The sequence below is a fragment of the Sturnus vulgaris genome, chromosome 1 (assembly GCF_052056855.1).
Source record: "Sturnus vulgaris isolate bStuVul1 chromosome 1, bStuVul1.hap1, whole genome shotgun sequence".
Classification (NCBI taxonomy): domain Eukaryota; kingdom Metazoa; phylum Chordata; class Aves; order Passeriformes; family Sturnidae; genus Sturnus; species Sturnus vulgaris.
Genome location: NC_142243.1, coordinates 48,615,970 through 48,637,978, shown reverse-complemented (window position 1 = coordinate 48,637,978; position 22,009 = coordinate 48,615,970). Strand labels below are relative to the sequence as shown.

At 39.7% G+C, this 22,009-nt stretch overlaps 1 protein-coding gene across 14 annotated transcripts in view; it reads left to right on the top strand.

The window, feature by feature from the left end:
* The window catches only part of ELMO1 (engulfment and cell motility 1), a 321,603-nt gene that overhangs the window by 150,935 nt on the left and 148,659 nt on the right, over positions 1-22,009 (top strand). For all 14 annotated transcript variants that reach the window (XM_088166186.1, XM_088166250.1, XM_088166262.1 and 11 more), the window contains one exon: positions 10,593-10,701. In XM_088166186.1, coding sequence (XP_088022312.1) covers positions 10,593-10,701 — 109 coding nt within the window. The remainder of the gene's footprint in view (positions 1-10,592; positions 10,702-22,009) is intronic.

The following is a 22,009-nucleotide window of genomic DNA, read 5'->3' as shown; positions in this document are numbered from 1 at the left end:
CAACCCTGTGTGGAATATGCAGTGGGATACATATGGCATCTTACAGTCCTGCATGTGTTCAGATCACTTTCCACCATTCATAGCACACCTAAACTTTGCCAGGTTTATGGAAGCTGATCCTGAAAGGTTTATGGTCCTGATCCAAAGGGCCAAGAAATTGTTGTAAGCCTACTAACTGTCTTCAAAAGGTTTTGATTCACACCATGGGTTGCAGCAGTAGCATACAGAGATTGGGCTAGTTTTTGTGGAGCCACAGTCCCGCCACCTGCAAAGCTGAGATGTGTATGCATGAAAGAAAACTAGCTCTTGATTGTCACAGGTTTTCCCATTTAATCCATGTCCAGAGCATTTGTGACGGGACTCTGGTTGCCAGGGCTATTGATGTTCTATAAAGCCACAATAACATTAGGGCACTCATAGGGCCTGTTTTACATGATGAAAGAAAAGAAAATTGAAAAACTTGCTATATTCTGCAGATGCTGCAGGTTTCTGCCTTCACCTCTGCCACTGTTGAGCCAGGAGAGAACTTCAGGAAAAGCACTGCATTCTTACATTCATGTGGGGCATGGAGGGAGAGGAATACCTGACTGGTAGTTTTCAAATTGAACCAGTTCAATGCTAAATCCCTCTCACATATCTGTGACTGTGCAAAGTGAAGAGCATATGTGGAAAGTGAAGAGCACATCCTTCTCATCTTGGGCCTTACCACCACGTTTTGTGATTATTTGGTTGATTCTTCATAGAGAGAATAAAAAGAATGTTCTTTTGCAAAGAAAGGAGGAAGATACAAGACTGCATATTTATCTTTAGATGGAAAATAAAAATTACAGTCATGCTTCATGCTAAGGTGTTTGTGTGAGAACAAAAGTGTATTCCTAGGTGAGCAACTGCAGTACTGTGCATATTTAGCTGGAGATTGTTTGGCACTACGTTTGTTTGCAAAGTATAACTTCATCATAATTTTCCAGAAAAAAGTGAACTTTTGGAAATGTTAAGACACCTCATATCAGTGGCTCCTTTTTTATTTTTCAGTATCTGTAGAAGGTATTGTTCAAATTGTAATTCTAGTGTCTTCCAGAGGCAGGCAGAAATAATTGTTGCTTTATTTTAGCTTTGCCATGAGAAATTTCTATAATGACTCAGGAGTGTCAAGAAAGAGTTACATAAGGGATAAGGAAGCATTGGAAATTAGAAATACAGCACCAGAAGGGACAGTGCAGAGTGAAGGATATTGGAAGAAGACTGATGCTGAAGTTGAAGAGGAAGGAAGGAAGGATTCCAGGAAGGAAGGAAGGATTCCAAGAAGGAATGATTTCAGGAAGGAAGGATTCCAGGAAGGAAGGAAGGATTCCAAGAAGGAATGATTTCAGGAAGGAAGGATTCCAGGAAGGAAGGAAGGAAGGAAGGATTCCAGGAAGGAAGGAAGGAAGGATGGAAGGATTCCAGGAAGGAAGGAAGGATTCCAGGAAGGAAGGAAGGAAGGATGGAAGGATTCCAGGAAGGAAGGAAGGATTCCAGGAAGGAAGGAAGGAAGGATGGAAGGATTCCAGGAAGGAAGGAAGGATTCCAGGAAGGATTCCAGGAAGGAAGGAAGGATTCCAAGAAGGAATGATTTCAGGAAGGAAGGATTCCAGGAAGGAAGGAAGGATTCCAAGAAGGAATGATTTCAGGAAGGAAGGATTCCAGGAAGGAAGGAAGGATTCCAAGAAGGAATGATTTCAGGAAGGAAGGATTCCAGGAAGGAAGGAAGGATTCCAGGAAGGAAGGAAGGATTCCAGGAAGGAAGGAAGAATTCCAGGAAGGAAGAATTCCAGGAAGGAAGGAAGGAAGGATTCCAGGAAGGATTCCAGGAAGGAAGGATTCCAGGAAGGAAGGATTCCAGGAAGGAAGGAAGGATTCCAGGAAGGATTCCAGGAAGGAAGGAAGGATTCCAGGAAGGAAGGATTCCAGGAAGGAAGGAAAGATTCCAGGAAGGAAGGAAGGATGGAACAATTCCAGGAAGGAAGGATTCCAGGATGGAAGGATTCCAGGAAGGATTCCAGGAAGGAAGGAAGGATTCCAGGAAGGAAGGAAGGATTCCAGAAAGGATTCCAGGATGGAAGGATTCCAGGAAGGAAGGAAGGATTCCAGGAAGGAAGGAAGGATTCCAGGAAGGATTCCAGGATGGAAGGATTCCAGGATGGAAGGATTCCAGGAAGGAAGGAAGGATTCCAGGAAGGAAGGATTCAAGCAAGGATTCCTGGAAGGAAGGATTCCAGGAAGGAAGGATTCCAGGAAGGAAGGAAGGATTCCAGAAAGGAATGATTTCAGGAAGGAAGGAAGGATTCCAGGAAGGATTCCAGGAAGGAAGGATTCAAGGAAGGATTCCTGGAACGAAGGAAGAATTCCAGGAAGGAAGGAAGGATTCCAGGAAGGAAGGAAGGATTCCAGGAAGGATTCCAGGAAGGAAGGATTCAAGGAAGGATTCCTGGAAGGAAGGATTCCAGGAAGGAAGGAAGGATTCCAGGAAGGAAGGTAGGATTCCAGGAAGGAAGGAAGGAATACAGGAAGGAAGGAAGGAATACAGGAAGGAAGGAATACAGGAAGGAAGGATTGAATACAGGAAGGAAGGATTCCAGGAAGGAAGGAAGGATTCCAGGAAGGATTCCAGGAAGGAAGGAAGGATTCCAGGAAGGAAGGATTCCAGGAAGGAAGGAAGGATTCCAGAAAGGATTCCAGGATGGAAGGATTCCAGGATGGAAGGATTCCAGGAAGGAAGGAAGGATTCCAGGAAGGAAGGATTCAAGCAAGGATTCCTGGAAGGAAGGATTCCAGGAAGGAAGGATTCCAGGAAGGAAGGAAGGATTCCAGAAAGGATTCCAGGATGGAAGGATTCCAGGAAGGAAGGAAGGATTCCAGGAAGGATTCCAGGAAGGAAGGATTCAAGGAAGGATTCCTGGAACGAAGGAAGAATTCCAGGAAGGAAGGAAGGATTCCAGGAAGGAAGGAAGGATTCCAGGAAGGATTCCAGGAAGGAAGGATTCAAGGAAGGATTCCTGGAAGGAAGGATTCCACGAAGGAAGGAAGGATTCCAGGAAGGAAGGAAGGATTCCAGGAAGGAAGGATTCCAGGAAGGAAGGATTGAATCCAGGAAGGAAGGATTCCAGGAAGGAAGGATTCCAGGAAGGATTCCAGGAAGGAAGGATTCCAGGAAGGATTCCAGGAAGGAAGGAAGGATTCCAGAAAGGATTCCAGGAAGGAAGGAAGGATTCCAGGAAGGAAGGATTCCAGGAAGGAAGGAAGGATTCCAGGAAGGAAGGAAGGATGGAACAATTCCAGGAAGGAAGGATTCCAGGAAGGAAGGATTCAAGGATGGAAGGATTCCAGGAAGGCAGGAAGGATTCCAGGAAGGAAGGAAGGATTCCAGAAAGGATTCCAGGATGGAAGGATTCCAGGAAGGAAGGATTCCAGGATGGAAGGATTCCAGGAAGGAAGGAAGGATTCCAGGAAGGAAGGAAGGATTCCAGAAAGGATTCCAGGATGGAAGGATTCCAGGAAGGAAGGAAGGATTCCAGGAAGGAAGGAAGGATTCCAGAAAGGATTCCAAGATGGAAGGATTCCAGGAAGGAAGGATTCCAGGATGGAAGGATTCCAGGAAGGAAGGAAGGATTCCAGGAAGGAAGGAAGGATTCCAGAAAGGATTCCAGGATGGAAGGATTCCAGGAAGGAAGGAAGGATTCCAGGAAGGAAGGAAGGATTCCAGGAAGGATTCCAGGAAGGAAGGAAGGATTCCAGGAAGGAAGGATTCCAGGAAGGAAGGAAGGATTCCAGAAAGGATTCCAGGATGGAAGGATTCCAGGATGGAAGGATTCCAGGAAGGAAGGAAGGATTCCAGGAAGGATTCCAGGAAGGAAGGATTCAAGCAAGGATTCCTGGAAGGAAGGATTCCAGGAAGGAAGGAAGGATTCCAGAAAGGATTCCAGGATGGAAGGATTCCAGGAAGGAAGGAAGGATTCCAGGAAGGATTCCAGGAAGGAAGGATTCAAGGAAGGATTCCTGGAAGGAAGGATTCCAGGAAAGAAGGTAGGATTCCAGGAAGGAAGGAAGGAATACAGGAAGGAAGGATTCCAGGAAGGAAGGATTGAATACAGGAAGGAAGGATTCCAGGAAGGATTTCAGGAAGGAAGGATTCCAGGAAGGATTCCAGGAAGGAAGGATTCCAGGAAGGAAGGAAGGATTCCAGGAAAGAAGGATTCCAGGAAGGAAGGTAGGATTCCAGGAAGGAAGGAAGGATTCCAGGAAGGAAGGAAGGATTCCAGGAAGGAAGGATACCAGGAAGGAAGTATTCCAGGAAGGATTCCAGGAAGGAAGGAAAGATTCCAGGAAGGAAGGAAGGATTCCAGGAAGGAAGGAAGGAAGGGGATGAAAATGAATGAAAACTGAGTCTGTCTACTGTTTTTTTCCCTTCTCAGGAAGCATATCTTAAAGATTTGCTTCTCAGAATTACCTAAAGCACCTAAATGAAGAGGGAATGGTAAAGACTACCAGATGTGATAAGGAGGCTTAGGAAAATGAAAAGCAGTGGCAAGAAAAGGAACATGATCCCTGCAATTTCTGAGTATTTAAATGCTGCTTGACCTTTCATTTTGGGAGGTTTTTATGATCTCTACTAACTAGTTCTCTGAACCTCTTGATATTAACCTGCAGCAGGCTGCTAAAAAGCTTGTTCTCTATTAAGACAGGATAATTTTACAAAATTGTTTTGTGGAAATGCTCCTTTTTAATAGTGCAGCAATATTCATTGAATTGGCTGCTCTGGGACTTACCAGAAGTATTAATGCAGCTACAGTGGATCTTGCCTTTCTTTCATTTCTGTATTTATTTCCTAATCACAATGAATCTCTATGTCATTGTCAAGCTCTGGTTTTGGCTCAGGAATCTGAGAATTGCATTTGCAGTTGCCATGGGCAATATGCTTTGAGACAATTTCATCTTTAATGTGAAGGATTAAGGGACTGGCTGAGTCGATATTTCTTCCCAGTGAAGGAGAATTGTTCCTGACTGTGGTTTCAGCCTCTTGGATATTGATAAGGAAGATTTTGTAGGTACCTGTCTTCAAAATTTTGCCTTTTGTCAGTCATTAACTCTTAGTTGCAGGTATAAGCTTCACTACTGAAGCTGATGCAGACTTTAAAACCCATGGTAGTCAAGTGCGGAAAATCCTTCACTTATTCCACTGCCTTCCTGAGGGTCTATTTTGGGGTCCTGAGGTAGTGACAGAGTCAATGAATAATTCAATGGAGAATCATAAAGGCACACTGCCATAAATTTAGAAAATCTGTTTTATTTTGAGGTTGGTGTCTTGTAAGGAGTTTATTTGCTCCTGGGGAATTTGCATTATTCCTCTGTGGTCTTGGCATGCTACTTAAATTTATTTTATTTTAAATTAAGAAATAACTTTTAATGTTTTTGTTTACTTATTTTGCATATTTACATTTTACATATTTATTTTCTTTCTTATATATTAGGGTTTTTAAAAATTAGATTTAAAAACAAATTTTTATATTTATTTTATGGCCAGGCCAGTAGTAGGTATCTTGTTAAGCCTCATACAGTTTTCCTCATCCCATTCATCCAGTCTGTCAAGATCCTTCTGCAGAGCCTTCTTACCCTGCAGTAGATCAGCACTCCCATGCACTCTGGCATCATCTGTGAACTGACTGAAGGGGCACTCAATCTGCTCAGCCAAATCATTGGACAGTGATGTTAAACAGGACTAGGCTCAATACTGATCCTTAGGATACACCACTTGTGACTGGACACCAGCTGGATTTAAATCCATAGATAGATGGAAATATATAGTAGATAATTTGAAATAATAATAACAACTGTACAGAACTGTATTCTACTACAAATACTGTCAAATTCTCATGCCTTAACAGGCTACTGACTTGCATCAGTAAGTCAGAACTGTCAAGAAAATGGATGACACTGATTTTCTAAAAATTTCACCTCCTTTCATTTTTAAAAAACATTTTAAAAACTCTTCCTTTCTCTTCTCTGCTAGCCAATTCACGTCATTCATTTTATTTTCATTCTATGCTTCTCTCACTCACTTTATCTTTTTTTCCTTCCATTTTCTGAGCTGCTATTGTTTTGTTCTTGTTTATTTTTACAAAGAAATCACTCAGGCTTTTCCTGTCTGCCCTCTCTTGGTAATTTTCTTTTGTTTTTCTATTAAGATTTTTGTCTAGACTTTTTTGCTTTTCCCCAAAGAAAAAATATACATTATTGTTGAAGACTACACATTATGGTGGATTTCTTTTCTGCCTCATGGTAATGGGCAGTATTGATCAAAGACACAAGAGGAAGAGAAAAGGATCTGCAAAATTTAATACTGCTGTATTGAGAGCTCATTTTGGTTTTTAACTGTATAACATCTAGTGCATTATAAGCTACATTTCCATGTTTGACCTACCCAATTCTGTAACTTCACAAGGGGTGAAGACAGGAAAAACTGGCAAAAATAGATTTGTAGTATCAGAATAACGGAGAGCCAAGTAAAACGGTGTCAAAATAGTATTTAAGGAAGATGGGATATGTGCCAGCAGTGTGCCCAGGTGGCCAAAAAGGCCAATAAAATCCTGGCTGAGATCAGCAATACTGTGGCCAGGACAGTGATTGTCCCACTGTACTCAACAGTGGTGAGGCCACACCTTGCATCCTGTGTTCAGTTTTGAGTCCTTCACTACAAGAAGGACATTGAGGTGCTGGAGTTTGTCCAGAGAAGGGCAATAGAGCTGGTGAAGCATCTGGAACACATTTTCTATGAGGAGCAGCTGAGGCAGCTGGGGATCTTTAACCTGGAGAAAAAGAGGCTCAAGGGAGACCTTGTCACTCTACAACTTCCTAAAAGGAGGTTGTAACAAGGTAGGAGTTCTCCTCTCCCAAGGAAGAAACAACTGGACAAGAGGAAATGGCCTGAAGTTGTGCTAGGGGAGCTTTAGGTTGGATATTAGGAAAAATTTCTTCATGGAAGGGCTGTCAATGATTAGAACAGGCTGCCCTGGTGAATGGGGAGTGATTGAGTCACCATCCCTGGTGGTATTTAAAAGGCATGTAGATGTACTTAGATGCAGTTAGAGACATGGCTTAGCTAGTGGTGGACTTAGCAATGTTGGGGTAATGGTTGGACCGGGTGATCTTAAATGTCTTTTCCAACCTAAATGATTCTGTGGTGCCAGAAATTCTACTGTAATGTCCACAGTCTCTGCTTTTGAATATTTGTTTTCCCCAAGCAAAATTTAACCACTGTAGGTGCTGATTGTGAAATGTCTGGTGGATCTGCAACTCACTGTGGATGTTTGATGGAGAAGAGGAGGAGGGTAATAGGGTGGACCCCTTAATGTGCATTAATGATACACCTCTGTTTAAAGGAAGGTTGTGTGGGCTTGCAACTTCCTCACTACTTTCCTTCCAGTGGTAAAATAACTGTTGTGATAAAAACGTGACTGAAGCCAGGAGTATGCTCTATAGATAGAAAAAAGTATTTTCTGTTTTGAGCTGTGTGCTATATTTCTTCCCCTAGTATTGTCTTCACCAGTTTATGAAGTGAACATGTCCATTCCCTGCTTATTTCTCCTCCGTAACCAGAGTGATAAAGGAAATAACATTAAAACCATGCACTTATCAGCTCTATTTTTAGCATTTTACTTTGGAACGGGATATGAGTCGTGAAGTTGTGAAGAGTATTACAAATATAATAATGAATGTTGTAAATCTGTTGCCAAGATTAGGGATTATTTCTCTTCGGATATTTAAAAGAACCTATTTTTTTCCTTTCCCTTTTTACTGTTGCTGTTTCTTGCAGAAGATCCATATCTGTCAAATCTGCCTACAGATATTTAGATGCAGTAAATGGTTGTCCATCTTCCTTTCTTAAAGAAATGTAACATGGCAGCACTGCTTTATTTTGTACAGCAAATGCTAAAAAAACTGATGCTACGTTGTGTGTCTGAGGATCATTTCAAGACTGCTTTACATATTGATTACTCAAATTACCATTTAATTTGCTGTATAGCAATACACAGTGCCTTAACTATTTCTCTGGCATTCTTATTAATTGCTGTAATTCTGTCTTACATTATATGCATATATGGTGTCACTATTAAATATTTATGTGCTCATGAAATGTTAATATGTCGAGTTAATGTGAGACTCAACAAAGTGCATTTGCCAGAAGGGAGCAGGAATACATCTTGATACATCTTCTCTCTCCCCCTTGCTCTTTCAATTTCCTCTCCATTGATTTTATTACTGGTGTTTTTCTGCTGTATCTAAATCTGTGTCAAAGCAACCCCCTGCTCCAGTATGCAGATTTTATGTTTTATTATGTGAGAGATAAAACAGGGATAAAAAGAACGAGAGTGATCTTAGGGAAGTATTAAGACACAGCTTTCCATTGTGCTGGTGCTATTCTATCATTGGTTCTGCTTTTGGGTGTAGAACTGTAGCACTATCCTGCATGAGAGAGACTGAAGCAGGATGACTTATCCAGAATATAAAGCCACATTCATATATTTCTTGAAAGCAGCTGCATCAGCGTAAAAGAAAAATAGCAGGGTGTTTCTCTGATTTACTGTTACCCAGAGATGACATGGAGCCATTACATGTCATTTAAACTAAAACTTTTAGAAAGGAAAGTCCTCTTGGCAGGCTCTGGAACATGATGCTGTATTATTGGAAAAGGCTAGTAAAATATTTGTGGTGATAAAGTATATATCATATCGCTAATGACTTTCTAAGCTTCTGTGGGAAGTGTAAGCAATCAAAGGAAATATCAGCAGCACTGGAAAACAAAACCAAGAGATCAGGCTTTCTCATAACACAGAAAGCATCCATCCTTTTACACCCCTGAGTGATGGGTTGGGAATAGCTAGAGGCTGCCCTTTGTACTGCAGGACTAAAATAGATGCTTCTTAAAGAGACTTCGCATGCTGTGTGAAGCACATAACTTTCCTACTTGCCTTAGGGTTTTCACTCTTTCCCACTTGTAACTGCTTCATAGGAAGGACTTCTAGATCTAAACAATCAAAACCAAGATCTGGGGAACGAGGGGAAGTTTTTAATGGCATCCAGCATTGAACTGCTCCTCCCCTCCACCTTTCCTCCTGGTGTGGGGTGAAATTCCAGCCTTTAAGCCCTTTGCAAAGCATTCCTTGCTGTAAAAATTGAAACATTTAAAACAAACAAGTAAAACCTGTAAACAAGTCCACAAACAACAAAAAAAGCCAAACAAACAAAAACTATGATGGAGATGGGAGCTAACAAGACAGAAGCACAGCAGACAGCAATGTCTGTGTTGGAAAAATTTTGAGATCCTCTGGGATTCTCTGGTGCTTGGCCAAATTCTCTTATCTTTGAAATTAATTTTCTTCTTCTGTCCCTCACTATGCAGCAGCTGTTTAGGATGAGTGTTTTCTTTTTGTAAAGTGGCAAAGTTTGTTCTGCAAAGACAATTGTTACTGCAAATTTGTTTTTGACCATTTCATTTTTTCCAGACCCTATATTGCTCTTTTTCAGGCTCATTGCTTCAGTGAAATCTATAGTACTTTTATAACTTTTCTTTTCTTACTGTAGTGGCAAGGGAAACTTTATCTCAACTGTATCAGATACAGCAGAATTTAATGGGTATAAAAATGTGGAAGGAGTTATTTTCTCCCAGTCACTCAATAGAGAATGCAAAGGCTCTCCTTCATTCATTTTTGCAGCATTCATGGGCTCGATACAAGAGTGATAGTTCCCTGAAATGTTTTGCACATAAACAAAAATTATTTTTATAACACAGACAATGCAGACATTTTCTTCCTCTATGAGCTGTTTGATTTTATCACTTGAGCCTACTTTGAAGACTGAATCCAGCTATGAAAATTCTGTCCCAATTTGGTTTTATATATCCTTCTAGGTGTGTTCATGCCTATCAATAATTTACCTAATTTCCTTCAACCAGCACATTTGAAATGAAACTATTTATTTCTCGTTGGCTTCTACTTCGGTTTCTCCAAGTCAGGGTGGTGCAGAACAGCAACCGGCTGTTGTAACATTTAACATATAACTTTTGCATAGCAATGGCAAAACTTCCCAGCTGGTCATGGAGCAGCACTGCTTATATGTTGCTGACTGCCTCAGACATAGAATTATAGAATGGTTTGGAAGGGACCTCAGAAATCATCTAGTTCCACCCTCAGAGCAGGGAAACCTTCCACTTGACAAGGTTACACAAAGCCCCATCCAGCCTGGCCTTGAAAACTTCCAGGGATGGGGCATCCACAGCTTTTCTGAGCAACCTCAGATATGCCTCACCACCCTCACAGTAAAGAATTTCTTCCTAATATCTCATCTAAACTCTCTTTAAGTTTGAAGTCATGACATAAATGGCATAGGTAATTTAGCTGTGGGGAAGACTAAGGTTTATGAAAATACATTTTCCTAAATTCCCCATACAGTTTCCTAGACTAAGTCTGGTATGTCTTGTAAATGCTGGATGTGGTGAACAGTGTTGTAATTCAGGGGTTCTTCAAACTGATTCTTGTCCATTTTGATTTCACCTTCAGATTGTCCTGGAGAACAGCAGTCGAGAAGACAAGCATGAGTGCCCATTTGGCCGAAGCAGCATTGAGCTGACAAAGATGCTGTGTGAAATTCTCAAAGTAGGAGAGCTACGTAAGTTGATCTGTTTGACCTCTAAGAACTGTGGAGTGAGTTCAGTGATACATGAGTTTTTTCAATGCAAGAATTATCTTCCAAGAAGCGTTTCTTGGTATAGTTACACATAGTACACTGACACTCAGAATGACTACGTCTGTTTTCTCTCTCTCTTACTAGTTTGTGGCATCATAAGGATGAGAGTGGAATAGGGGAAATGGGCACCTATTCTTTGACTGCCTTCTGTAAGAAGCAGGGCAGTTGCATAATTTCTAGAGGAGTCACTTCCCATTGGTTGATTTGGTACAGGAGACTTCATGGTTGGTACATTTCAAGACCTTGTTCATAGGTTGGTTTTATATAAGTATCATGGTCATTCTTTGTGAGACTGCTCATCTAAACTGACACATCCCATTTTCTCGTAGATATCTGAACCTCTATCTAAATATCAGATGATGTATAATTTACTCTGAAAGTGTGATATAAAATAGTTGTATTTTAATACAGAGTAAACAAGCCGTCTTTGGCTTCAATTAGAGTCCCTTAACAAATTGTTAGATACTATAAAACAGAAGAGCATGTCTGTATCTTCATTAGTCTAGAGTATTGGTGTTTATCAATATGTATAAATTTCAGTTACCCATCAATAATATTTTGGATCCAACTGCAGTCTGTTTTGGCAAGCTCTACCAACAAGTTTCATTTTCTCCTTGCAGAAGCGAGGGGCACAGCTGAAATGCTTTGCTTCCCTCAGAGACATCTTTCTTTTGAATTTTTTTCCCTAATAAAGATATTTTTCTCTTATCTTTACACCTAAGTCCCTGAAATGTAATGAGAGAAGAGTATTGTAAAAGGAAGCAAGAGAGCCTGTAGGTATTGTTCCTACTAGCTCTGCAACAGGCATCAAAAGCTGTTTTTAAAGTATGATTTGGCTGTTGATACACTTCAAGCTTTTAAGTGTAATGTCTTGAAAGAATTTATTGACCAAAGAAAAAATATGTCTCTGTGCAATGGGCCAGGATAAAACCTGTGCATTTCTTGCAGCTTCCAAACTGATATTTGTCTTTGACAGACTCAGATAAATGAGACAATATTGGCTTTAGAATACCATCCTAAGTAAACCAGAATTATTAAGGACTGCATTCACTATGTCTATAAATAAAGAGTTTAGCAACTATTTTAGATGTTTGGCAATGATAGTGTGTTGTATAAGGTTCAGACTGTAGCAGACACAACTCTTTAAAATAACCTTACTGCTGCAGTTGAGGTGTCTAATGCCAAACCACGCATGACAGATCTGTCTGAATTTTTCTGCTGGTAAATGTAGGCGGGATATATGATCTCAACAAAGCTGTAAGCCTACTTGAAATAAGTGCTAAAGATCAATTTTATTTTTACAAATGCACAGAAGAATATCTAAAATCCAAAGAACAGTTTTGTACATGGTGTTTTCATGCATGTCCCATCCCTGCATGGGACTTTCACTGGAATTTGTTGCTAAGAAAGACGATTGATCTTGAGGTTAGCCAGGTGTGTTAGATTTCCTCCTTGCAGTGTCATAAGTATCTGATAAATAAACTTCGTTTTTTCTGCCACAGAAAGGTTTGTCATCTATATGTGCAGGGGGATGTATGTAGATGATTTTCTATGTATGATACTGTTTGTCCTGATTGCTTCTAACTTCTGCAGATAGGTCCTTTCATACTCTTTCATGTTTTAACTTTTTCTTTTTTTTTTTTCTTCAAGTGGGGACTGTGAATAAAATAAGAGGATTTGGGGTAGGAGATAAGTTACCACATGTAGAAAATACCTTAGTTTTAAAAACAAAATGAATTGTCATATTTTAAAATCTGTTTTTTGTTTTGTGGTTTGGTTGTTTGGTTTTTTTTTTGTTGTTTGTTTTGTTTGCGGAGGGAGTTGTTTGTGGTTTTTAATTTGTTTTGTTTTTTATTTTTGTTAGAGTAGGTCTGTGATTTGGAAGTGTGGGGTTAGAAAGAAAAAAGTTCCCTGAGGATAGCTCTGGCTAAGGGATGTTACCTGCTAATATTCTGAAGCCACTTTTTTTGTTGTTACTGAAGCTGCAAGTCTCTGGCATGCTTGGTGTGCTGATGTGCAGCAGGCTCCCATGGCGGTTATTTATAGATGTGGGATGTTGTAAATATTATGATGCTAAGAAGAAGTGCTTCCGTTGATAGAAACCAGATGTAGCATGACTGACTTCTGTAAAGTCATGCTGATCTACATCGATAGAACGTCTGTCTCTGGATGCAGAAATAGGTCTGTGTCATGGCCTTATATTCACAGGGAACAGAGCTAAGGTTACTTTTGACTCATCTTGACAATTCGCCTGTTTGCCAGTGTGCTTCCTTAATGGTTTTGTTTATGTGGAACTCTAATTGTCATTTTTAAAGGCTGTAATAAAATACACCTCTAAAATAATGTGCAGAAAATAGATTTCTTGAAAACAGCTGTCACAGATGCACATCTTAAATGACCTGCGAAACACCTCCCATCAAAACAATCAGATATAAACATTGGCAGTTGAACATGTGTGTCCTGCTCAAAAATACATGAAATCTGATACGCCTTAACTACAGAAGAACTTCAGGAATGTAGGTGTGCTGCATTCATTCTTACCTATCCACCTTTTTGTCGTCCTGCCCAAACCATCACCACAACAGGTAACTCCTGTTCACAGCAAAAATTAAACGGATCATGACTAAAGGCTAGAAGATAAGCAACATTGGAAAACTGGTTCATAGTAGGAAAGGGGGTGGCAGGAATATTTCCTTTGGAAACTTTGCTTGCAAATTAGCCATTCCTGACTTTATATATACTAAATATGCTTGTCCTTCTTGATGCAAAACTAACTTGCTGAGTAGTCTAAGCTGTACTTTTGTTTTGTTTGAAAGCAGAATATTATTTTATTGAATGGTCCTCTCTGTTTGCTAGCACAATCCAAAAGCAGAGACAAAATGAAGCTTTCTTTTTCTAGGGAGATAATAATTTCTGTGCAATTAACCTCTTCTTGCTCTATAAAGACTAAATCTCCTCATGGTTATAACAAAGTGTGAAGTCTCTAGAAAACTTATACTGTAATTTGTAAGAATATGAGCAACAGAGCTGCTGAGACTTTCTAAGTAAGATGTTTGACTTTTACCTCTGAGTGACAGTGACAGATTTAAGAATGTTATTTTCTACACATGGTACTGATGGCTTCAAAGCTGGTACAGTGTTGGCTGCTGGGTCAGTTAGCTGGAAATGCTGGCCTGGCCGCTATCCTCTAATGTTTTTACCTACTGTCTGCCCTATATCTGCTCTTTGATCTCTTTGGATCATAACTTGTTTTGTAAATGTGAAGTGCTTAATTTTATTGAGGTCCTGGTGCATGCTTCTTTAGCTTCTTTAAAATTGCATTTATTCCGTTTTCAATATTATTATTAATATTAAACAGCATGGTGCAGGGAGAGCAACTCAAAAAACACTTAGGGGCAAGAAAGAGATGTGGGTGGGGGGATTTTTTTTTTTTAGAAACTGATTAAAAAAAAGACAACAAAGGCAGTTTGATTATGACTGAAGATCCCTTTTTTCTGGTATTGAAACTGGTAGCAGGAATCAAGACTAGAAAGTGAAAAACTTTCAATAATAATACATTCAAACTGGGAGTAAAATGTAGGCATTAGCTGTAAGGGTGCTGAACTAGGGAACTAGTGGAACAGAAAGCTGAAGAATGATGAGAGGAGAAAAAAGAAGTCATGATGTTGATTTCCTGCAGTTACTGGAAGTTGTAGCTTTGGCAAATTTGATTGTATGATAGAATAAGAACTATAATTCGTTTCAATATGATTATTGGAACCCAATTCTAGGATTTTTTAATTTTTAAAATAGGCTACAGACCACAATGTAGCAACTTAAAAGTCTGGGCAGATGTGACAATAAACAAGGAATGTTAAAGTAATTTGGATTATTGCCATAGAGATAAGTTTCCATAGATTAAAATATTTTTATTATTAATTTCCATAGGGAAAAAAAATAAAATCTCAAAAATATCTCCCATTTCAAAAACTCTGCATCTCTTCTGGGCTTGTAGAGCTTTGTTAGCTGTTCTGGTGTATTCCAGAGTACTTCTTGGTTTCCGTAGAACATAAAAATACAGCAAACTTCTTTCTTGAAATGCCAAACCTTGGAACAGACTGCCCAGGAAGTGGTTGATTCACCATTTCTAGAAGTATTTAAAAGATGGGTAATTGTGGCACTTTGGGACATGGTTTAGTCATGGTTTAGCAATGTCAGATTTACAGTTGGACTTGATTATCTTAGAGGTGTTTCTGGCCTAAATGATTCTGTGATTCTAATCGCTCCTTGAAGAAGAAAGTAGACAAAATCTTGTAATAAAATCAGGGGTTTAAAGTTCACTTGGAACTTTTATCTTGTAATAAAATTCACTTGGCTTAAAGTTCACAGAGGAAAGGAGCTTCAGGGAACTGAGATGTTTGCTGCTTTTCTGGAGCAATTTCTGTACATTTTAAGGGCTAATCATTGTTCACAGACATTTTAATTCTAAGCAAGTTGAATTTAAGAGGAAAATAATATTTGAATCAATTTTTTACCTAATTTCATTTTATAATAATATTTTGTAAATATAGATTCACTAAAAGGAGCCGTAATCTCTTGTATTTTGTAGCAAGCTATGCTTCAAATCTGAAGTTAGCTCTTATGGTTTCACAGCACTCCTGTTCATCAGACTGGAAATATTGCAGATGCTCCTTTTTGAAGAGTAAAGTTGCTTAATGAATTGTACACAGAATTGAACAAGGTATAAAAGGCCAAATTTTTTTTAATGGCAAATTTTAGTGTATATTAATGTTGTTTTGTGTATTCCAGAAATGTTTATGTTGGCAAAGGGTTTTCAGGGTTAAAGATAAGATGTGCTGCAAGTAAAGAGGTGCATCTCTTCCAGAGAAAGGCAGAATGATTTTGGGAGTTGAGGACAATTGCATTAGCAGGCTCTCTGATGAAATGAGCATTAACTACTGATTCTTTTAGTTCCCAAGACAAGGCTGGACTTGCAAAGGCCCCAGTAGTGTGTAGTATTCTGGGAAATGCGCAAGGCCTTGCAAAGAATACTCCCTTCACTGAGCAGCTGAATATCCTTTAACAGTCCTTTACTGGATTAGCTTTGAGGTAGTCAATGTATCATTAACTGTCTCTGGTTATCACTGCACATGAAGCTTCATGGATGCTTGCAAGGCACTGGAGGCACTTCTGGGTTGCTGCTGACTGTATAGTCAGGTCCTCTGTAAGAAAGCTTTAGTCTCGCAGACTTTTAAACTTTGTTTATTCTAAGAAAAATAGATACCTTTTAAAACTCTCAATCTACAAGGAGACCTTCTGAGCTCTGCAAGTATTTCAAATTCAAATTGCCAGGCATGTGAGAGAGAAGACTGGACAGAATGCAATGGTGCAGTACTCACCAGGGGTAAGGCAGGCACTGAGTACAGCTTTGACACATTTTTCTGAAGCTTTCTCTGGTTAACACACACTGCTTCTGGAGCCACACATTGTGCACAGTAAACACACTGGTTATGTTTATTTAGGCTGCCAAAAAACTCTTGGTTCTGTTGCTTGGTGGATCAGAGATGATGTGAGTGTTCTTGGGGAAAAAAACCCCCACAACCAAACATTAAACCAGAGACTAGTTAAGTTTTGTCATATAATTATGTTTTGACACCACCTAATACTGTGGAATACTACTTTAAACTTATTGATCATATACCCACTTGAAACTGGTAGTAGAATTGTTTTAATGGAGAAGTTATACTTAGCCATCAATCATTCCTAATCTCTTAAAAAGGGCATGTGCTTGATTCTTTTTCTTTGCAAGAGTGTTTTCTCAGAGGTGAGCAAAACAATGAAAACAAAGTAATTAGAGCCCGAGATCTTAATATATTTTCTGTAAATTATTGTGCTGGTTTTGAATACATGGCATTTAGTGAGGAAGGAAGGAGACACTCATGGAAATAATAATAATAATAAAAAAAGCTGCTGACAGCTTCCTCTATGTCTGAGAAAAACCAATCAGGAATTAACTTTTAGAACTGACAACCTATTAAACCACTGAGAAGGCTGAACACTTCTCTGTGAACACGCAGTTTAAAACGAACAAAGCCCGGGAAACCAGCTTCTTTCTTCCGCTCGAATACACGTAACAGGCTCCGTGGGTCGGGAGGCTGCCGCAGGGCCGGGCCCGCGCGGCCTATGGCGCACAGGCCTGGGGCGGGAGCCGGGTTTACTCCCGCTCCCGGAGAGCAGCTAGGCGGGCCTGCAGCTGAAGTGCTGCCGCTGCTAACATCTGAGATTCTGCCCTGCCCTGCCGCTGGCCCGGGCCAAGTACCGGGCCGCCAGACCCTGGAGCAGCTCCGGGCTGGGCTTACCCCGCAGCGGGTGGGGAGCTGAGCGGCACCTTCCCCCCACCCCATGGAATGGAGGCAGAGCAACCACCTCCGTTTTCTGGGTGGACCTGTGCTATTCTAGCCCAGACCCAGCGCAGCTGCCGATAGAGAGCTGCTCTCTCTATCGTGAACTGTTCCGGGCTGCCACCCGGCAGGAATCACATGACCACCTGCAGGCCCGGGCAAGATACTAACTCTTTCATTGCCTAGATGAGACTTGCGGACTGTTATAAATGAGAGACAAAAGTCTCGATATTCAGCAAAATTTAGATTGCTTTATTTGATATAGAAAGAGCAAGCAGCGCGCTGGGGAACGTGAGGGGTCACTGTCCACTCTACGCTCCACCGAACCTTGGTTTTCTTTATACCCTTTAAAGTTTGAGTTTTGCCTTTCTCCTAATCCTATCTCTCAGCAGGAAATGAGAAAATAATTCTAGTAAATAATTGCACCAGCAATTTAGCCAACACTAAAGCCACCATGACATAATTGGTGCATTGGCCAGGAAATTTAAAATTGGCTAATTAAAACCACTCCACAAAATTTGTGTTTCCACCCCGTTGAGCCAAAACCATGACAATTATTTACCATATACTATAAATATTTACTTCTAACAAACTGTCCTGAAGCCTCCACCTGATCCTAGCCCAGCTATTAGGGTTGGTGGCTTCATGGAACTCAGCAACATTATGCAGAAAGAAAATATGACCCGATTGTTCGGGAACAGAAAAGCTTTAATAATAGAAAACAGCAAAGTGCAAGCCAAAAAGCTGGTATTGAATGAACCAGGAAAGATGGTACAGGGAGGCTAATTCCATGCACGAGGGCAATGGCAAAAAGCTAGTGTTAGGGTATGGCAGGGGTATTTATAAACTTGGAGGTGGGGAGGAATTAGGGTGGCATTTAGGAAGGGGATCCAATAGAGAACGGCGATTAGGAATATTAAAATTTTTGCAGCAAAAACGAACCAATGACAACAAGGGAAACAGAGAACTTTCTGGCAATGATCAACATATGAAACTGGACAATTCTAGGGGTGATTTTTTTACTCACTCTTATTTTAAAGAGTTTTCCCACAGCCTTAAGCCGTGGTCATCTGTACTTTTATTGGAGCTAACCCTAACATTGCCCTTAATGTATTTTGTTGTAAATCTCATAAGTAAAAATAACGGTTACGGTGAGTAACCTGAATGACTGGAACTATGCTGTGAAGTTTACACAGATTTTTAACATTGGGTAACTGATGTTATGTGTATGTTGAAATACCATCTGTCACCTTCATTTCTGTTGAAATGCTTGCTAATGAAAACCTTAAGAAAATTAACTTCTTACAATTAAACCTCACTTGCCCTTCTTGATGAAGCATAGATTGGCTGGAACTGGGGCAGGAGAAAGCTTCAGACCCTCAGGCCTCTCCCAGGCCTTAGAGATTTTCACATTCAGGAACAGCTTTAAATAGTGCTGGCTAAGTCAAATGAAAATGTGGGGTTATATTTTGTTCTGTTCCACGAGGGGGGGTTTACAAAGCGAGTACATCCACTCTTGAAACTGCCCTTTCAGCTCTGTTGCTTTACTCCACAAGTTCTATTACATATTCTTTGATTGACAGAAACTGTATAAATGTTTAAGTGCCATGAATGAATTTTCATAGCATTTTTCTTTATGTGTGAGAAGGAATTGAATTTCTTGTTTTATAACATTTCTGGTCTCTTTGTGCTAAGGTTCTGTCATGGCTAGTTTTTGTAAAAAGAAAAACAGTGTAATTTTAAAATATAAAGCTTTAATACCTGAAAGAAATGGAGAGGGAAGAGTGCTTTTGATTTTGTGAGAGGAATTCCACATAGTCCAAAATACTGACGGCATTATAACAACTGTCATTGTTATGTAGTGCTGTGGGGTGTAGACAGGAGGTGAAACCATGACCTACTAGAAAATTTTGTATAAGGATCACATCACTTCTATAGGGGACTGGAAATGTAAGTGATGGCATAACTGGCACAGCTTGTACATTTTCAGCTAACGTAGCTGCACTTTCTATTTTGTTATTTCCTGAGAGTTCTGAAAAAATGATGGCCCTAGTTCTTCTCGAGGGCTTACAATTACTCTCACATTTCCATTCCTTAGTGTATCAGGACATCCATACAGGCTCTCAGGACACCTCTCAGAAACAGCAGTCTCCTGTAATTCCAGTTTACCAGATTTTAGACAACATGGAGCTGCCTTCCTTGTATACACTACTTGTGTACCTTTGTATGCTGATAAGTCATTAGAGGAATATAATTACATGCTGCTTACTCCAGGATCTTATCACAGCGTGTATTTTGTTAATAGGGAGACACCATATGCAAGCACCCATGCAGATGCTTGGTCTTTGTCTTTGAAACCAGGTTGTCATACTAATCTAGGCTCCTGTGATTTTTTTATTTCCTCTGTTGGGGATATTGTACCAAAATTGAGCTCTCCTTGAAGAATTATTAGATATATAAATGCTTTCTGACAGAAGAGTTGTTAGCTGCCACTGAACAACTTTTAATGTACTATATATGTCCTGGTGGCACAGAGTGCTGAGACTCTCTTCTGGATCTTTCCAAGTATTTTATAAAGGAAAAAATTGTGGCTCCAGTTAGATACATCCTATTTTTTCTCTTATGCTTTATTTGTTACTGAAGTTTGTACACATAGTTTATTCTTTCTCTTGCAGTTTCAAATGTTGTGCATTAACAGCCTAAGGCCTCCAGTACTTCTGGGTTTCCACTCTTCAGGAATAAGCACTCTGCTTATTTTTCCTGAGCCTTTGTGTTTTATATGTGCACAGCTTTCTTAAGTTGCTTGCTAATAATTCCCCAAACTGGCTAGGGCTCTGTTTTCTCCCCTAATTACCACTACAGAGCATCAGTTTAAGTATTCTATCAAGCCTTTAAGAAAGGACTTAAAACATCCATCAATCCTATTCAGATTTGTTGTCTCTTCACATCAAAGACCCACTTGCTGACTGACACTTAAAAGCATAATGATGTTAGCTACAGGCATGTATGAAGTGACTGATAAGGAGCTAAGGAAAAGTGTTGGACTCTTTGTTCATCTGAAGTAGGTTGTGAGACACAGAAAATCATTATTTGTTTATGTGTGAGTGGGAAAGGTTGTTGGTGTAATACCGACTCTTTTAAGCTTTTTGCAATAAATTTTCTTCTGGTAGAGAGTGCAGTTTGATTGTGCTTTGACTGGCAGCGTTTTATTTTTATATTTGTAGCTTCTTAGCACAAATATTTGCATAGAAAAAATCTGACGGAAGATCTCTGATAGTTAGTTGCTTGGGCCTTTCCAAGCTCCGAATGACAATTAAGCACCGAACTTACCAGAACAGAAACCACAGCAAATTAATTTATAACCACAAGTTTCACTTGTGTTCATCTTGACATTGATAATATATATTGTCCTTCATGCACTTAGGTCTCCATAGTTTTTGGTATCTGGCATGTAATACAATATGTTCATCCTAAGCAGAAACAGGGCATTGTTTAGCTGTACAGAATGAGACTGAGCACCATAGAATTCAGCACAGGTTTGTCACAGGGTGCAGCAGAGCTTGTAGAACTGAAGTTCTCGTTTTCCAGGTATTCTACACAGTCGCTCAGTGAATGGCTCAGTTGTTAATCATTTGAGGTTTTTAGAGTTTTAGCAAGCCTTGCCCTCAGGTTAGGAAGATTAAAGAAACTTCAGGAGATATACCTAAGCAGGAGTTTTAAGTCTTTAATAGGAATTTAAGTCTTAAATAGACAAAAAACTGGCTGAGCCATAACACAGGAGTGTCACTGCTGGTTTTGCTTAAGGCAGATGCTGTTATCAAAACAAGTAGAACCATTTCCTTAGAGGAAAAAGTCATCAGAGCCAGTGCCAATGAAAAGAGACTATAAGGAAGTGAATGATTTTTCACTAAAAACGATTTTATGTCTGTCTAGGTCCCATATTTATTAGTTAATCAGGATTACTTTAATTACCTTTAAATTAGGCTTTGATTTTTATGCTTTACAACATAAAAATCAGATTCTTACACTGAAAGAAAAATATTCAACCTACAAACAAGAAATGCCTCCTTTAGAATTCTTAAGAAATCTTTGGTGAGACCTAATAGGTAAAAATGGAAAATGTCCAATCTCTTTCCCTTTTTTTTTTTTTAACATTAAGCCTTGTGATTTCAGAGGTAACAGTTTTGCAGGTATCAAAGATACTCTGTGTGGAGCCACAGTGCAAGTTGACCATTGCCATGTAAGCAGTGAATCGTCTATTATACAAAGACTTCACACTGTAAGGACATTGCAGCCTCCTCTTTTTTTACTTTTATTGCTAGCTTTTCTTATATTATTTTTTCCAGAAGTGTTATGTGAGGGGCTTGTGGTAACACTAGATCAATTCCTACTATGACAAGCTGCAAGCTATTGTTAGAACTCATGGCCCTGATAGCAGCTAAGGATTTAGGTGGTGATAGTCTTTGCTTAAATTAATGTCCCAAAGTCCAATGTATTTCCAGTTGGGAAACTTCACTGCATTTTCATACAGTAATTCATTGTAAGGATTGTTGCAAGGATATAATCTGGAAAGTCCAGAGGGCCACTGATCTACAAGAGTATTTTGATCATGTGCTATATTTAAAGGTATTAAAAATCTTGAGGATTATTTGCAAAGTATTCTTGAGCTTTACAGGCAGGTGCTTGGAAACCTGTCCTGGAATTCTTCTTTCAGCTTCCAACAGTGGAACCAACATCTACTCCTTTATTTTTCTACCTCTTCTAAATAGTGACAGGCAGCTGTAATATTTTCTACTAATTATTTCCTTGTGTTTCAAAATTATAAATTTTTTGTTTCATGAATACCTAGG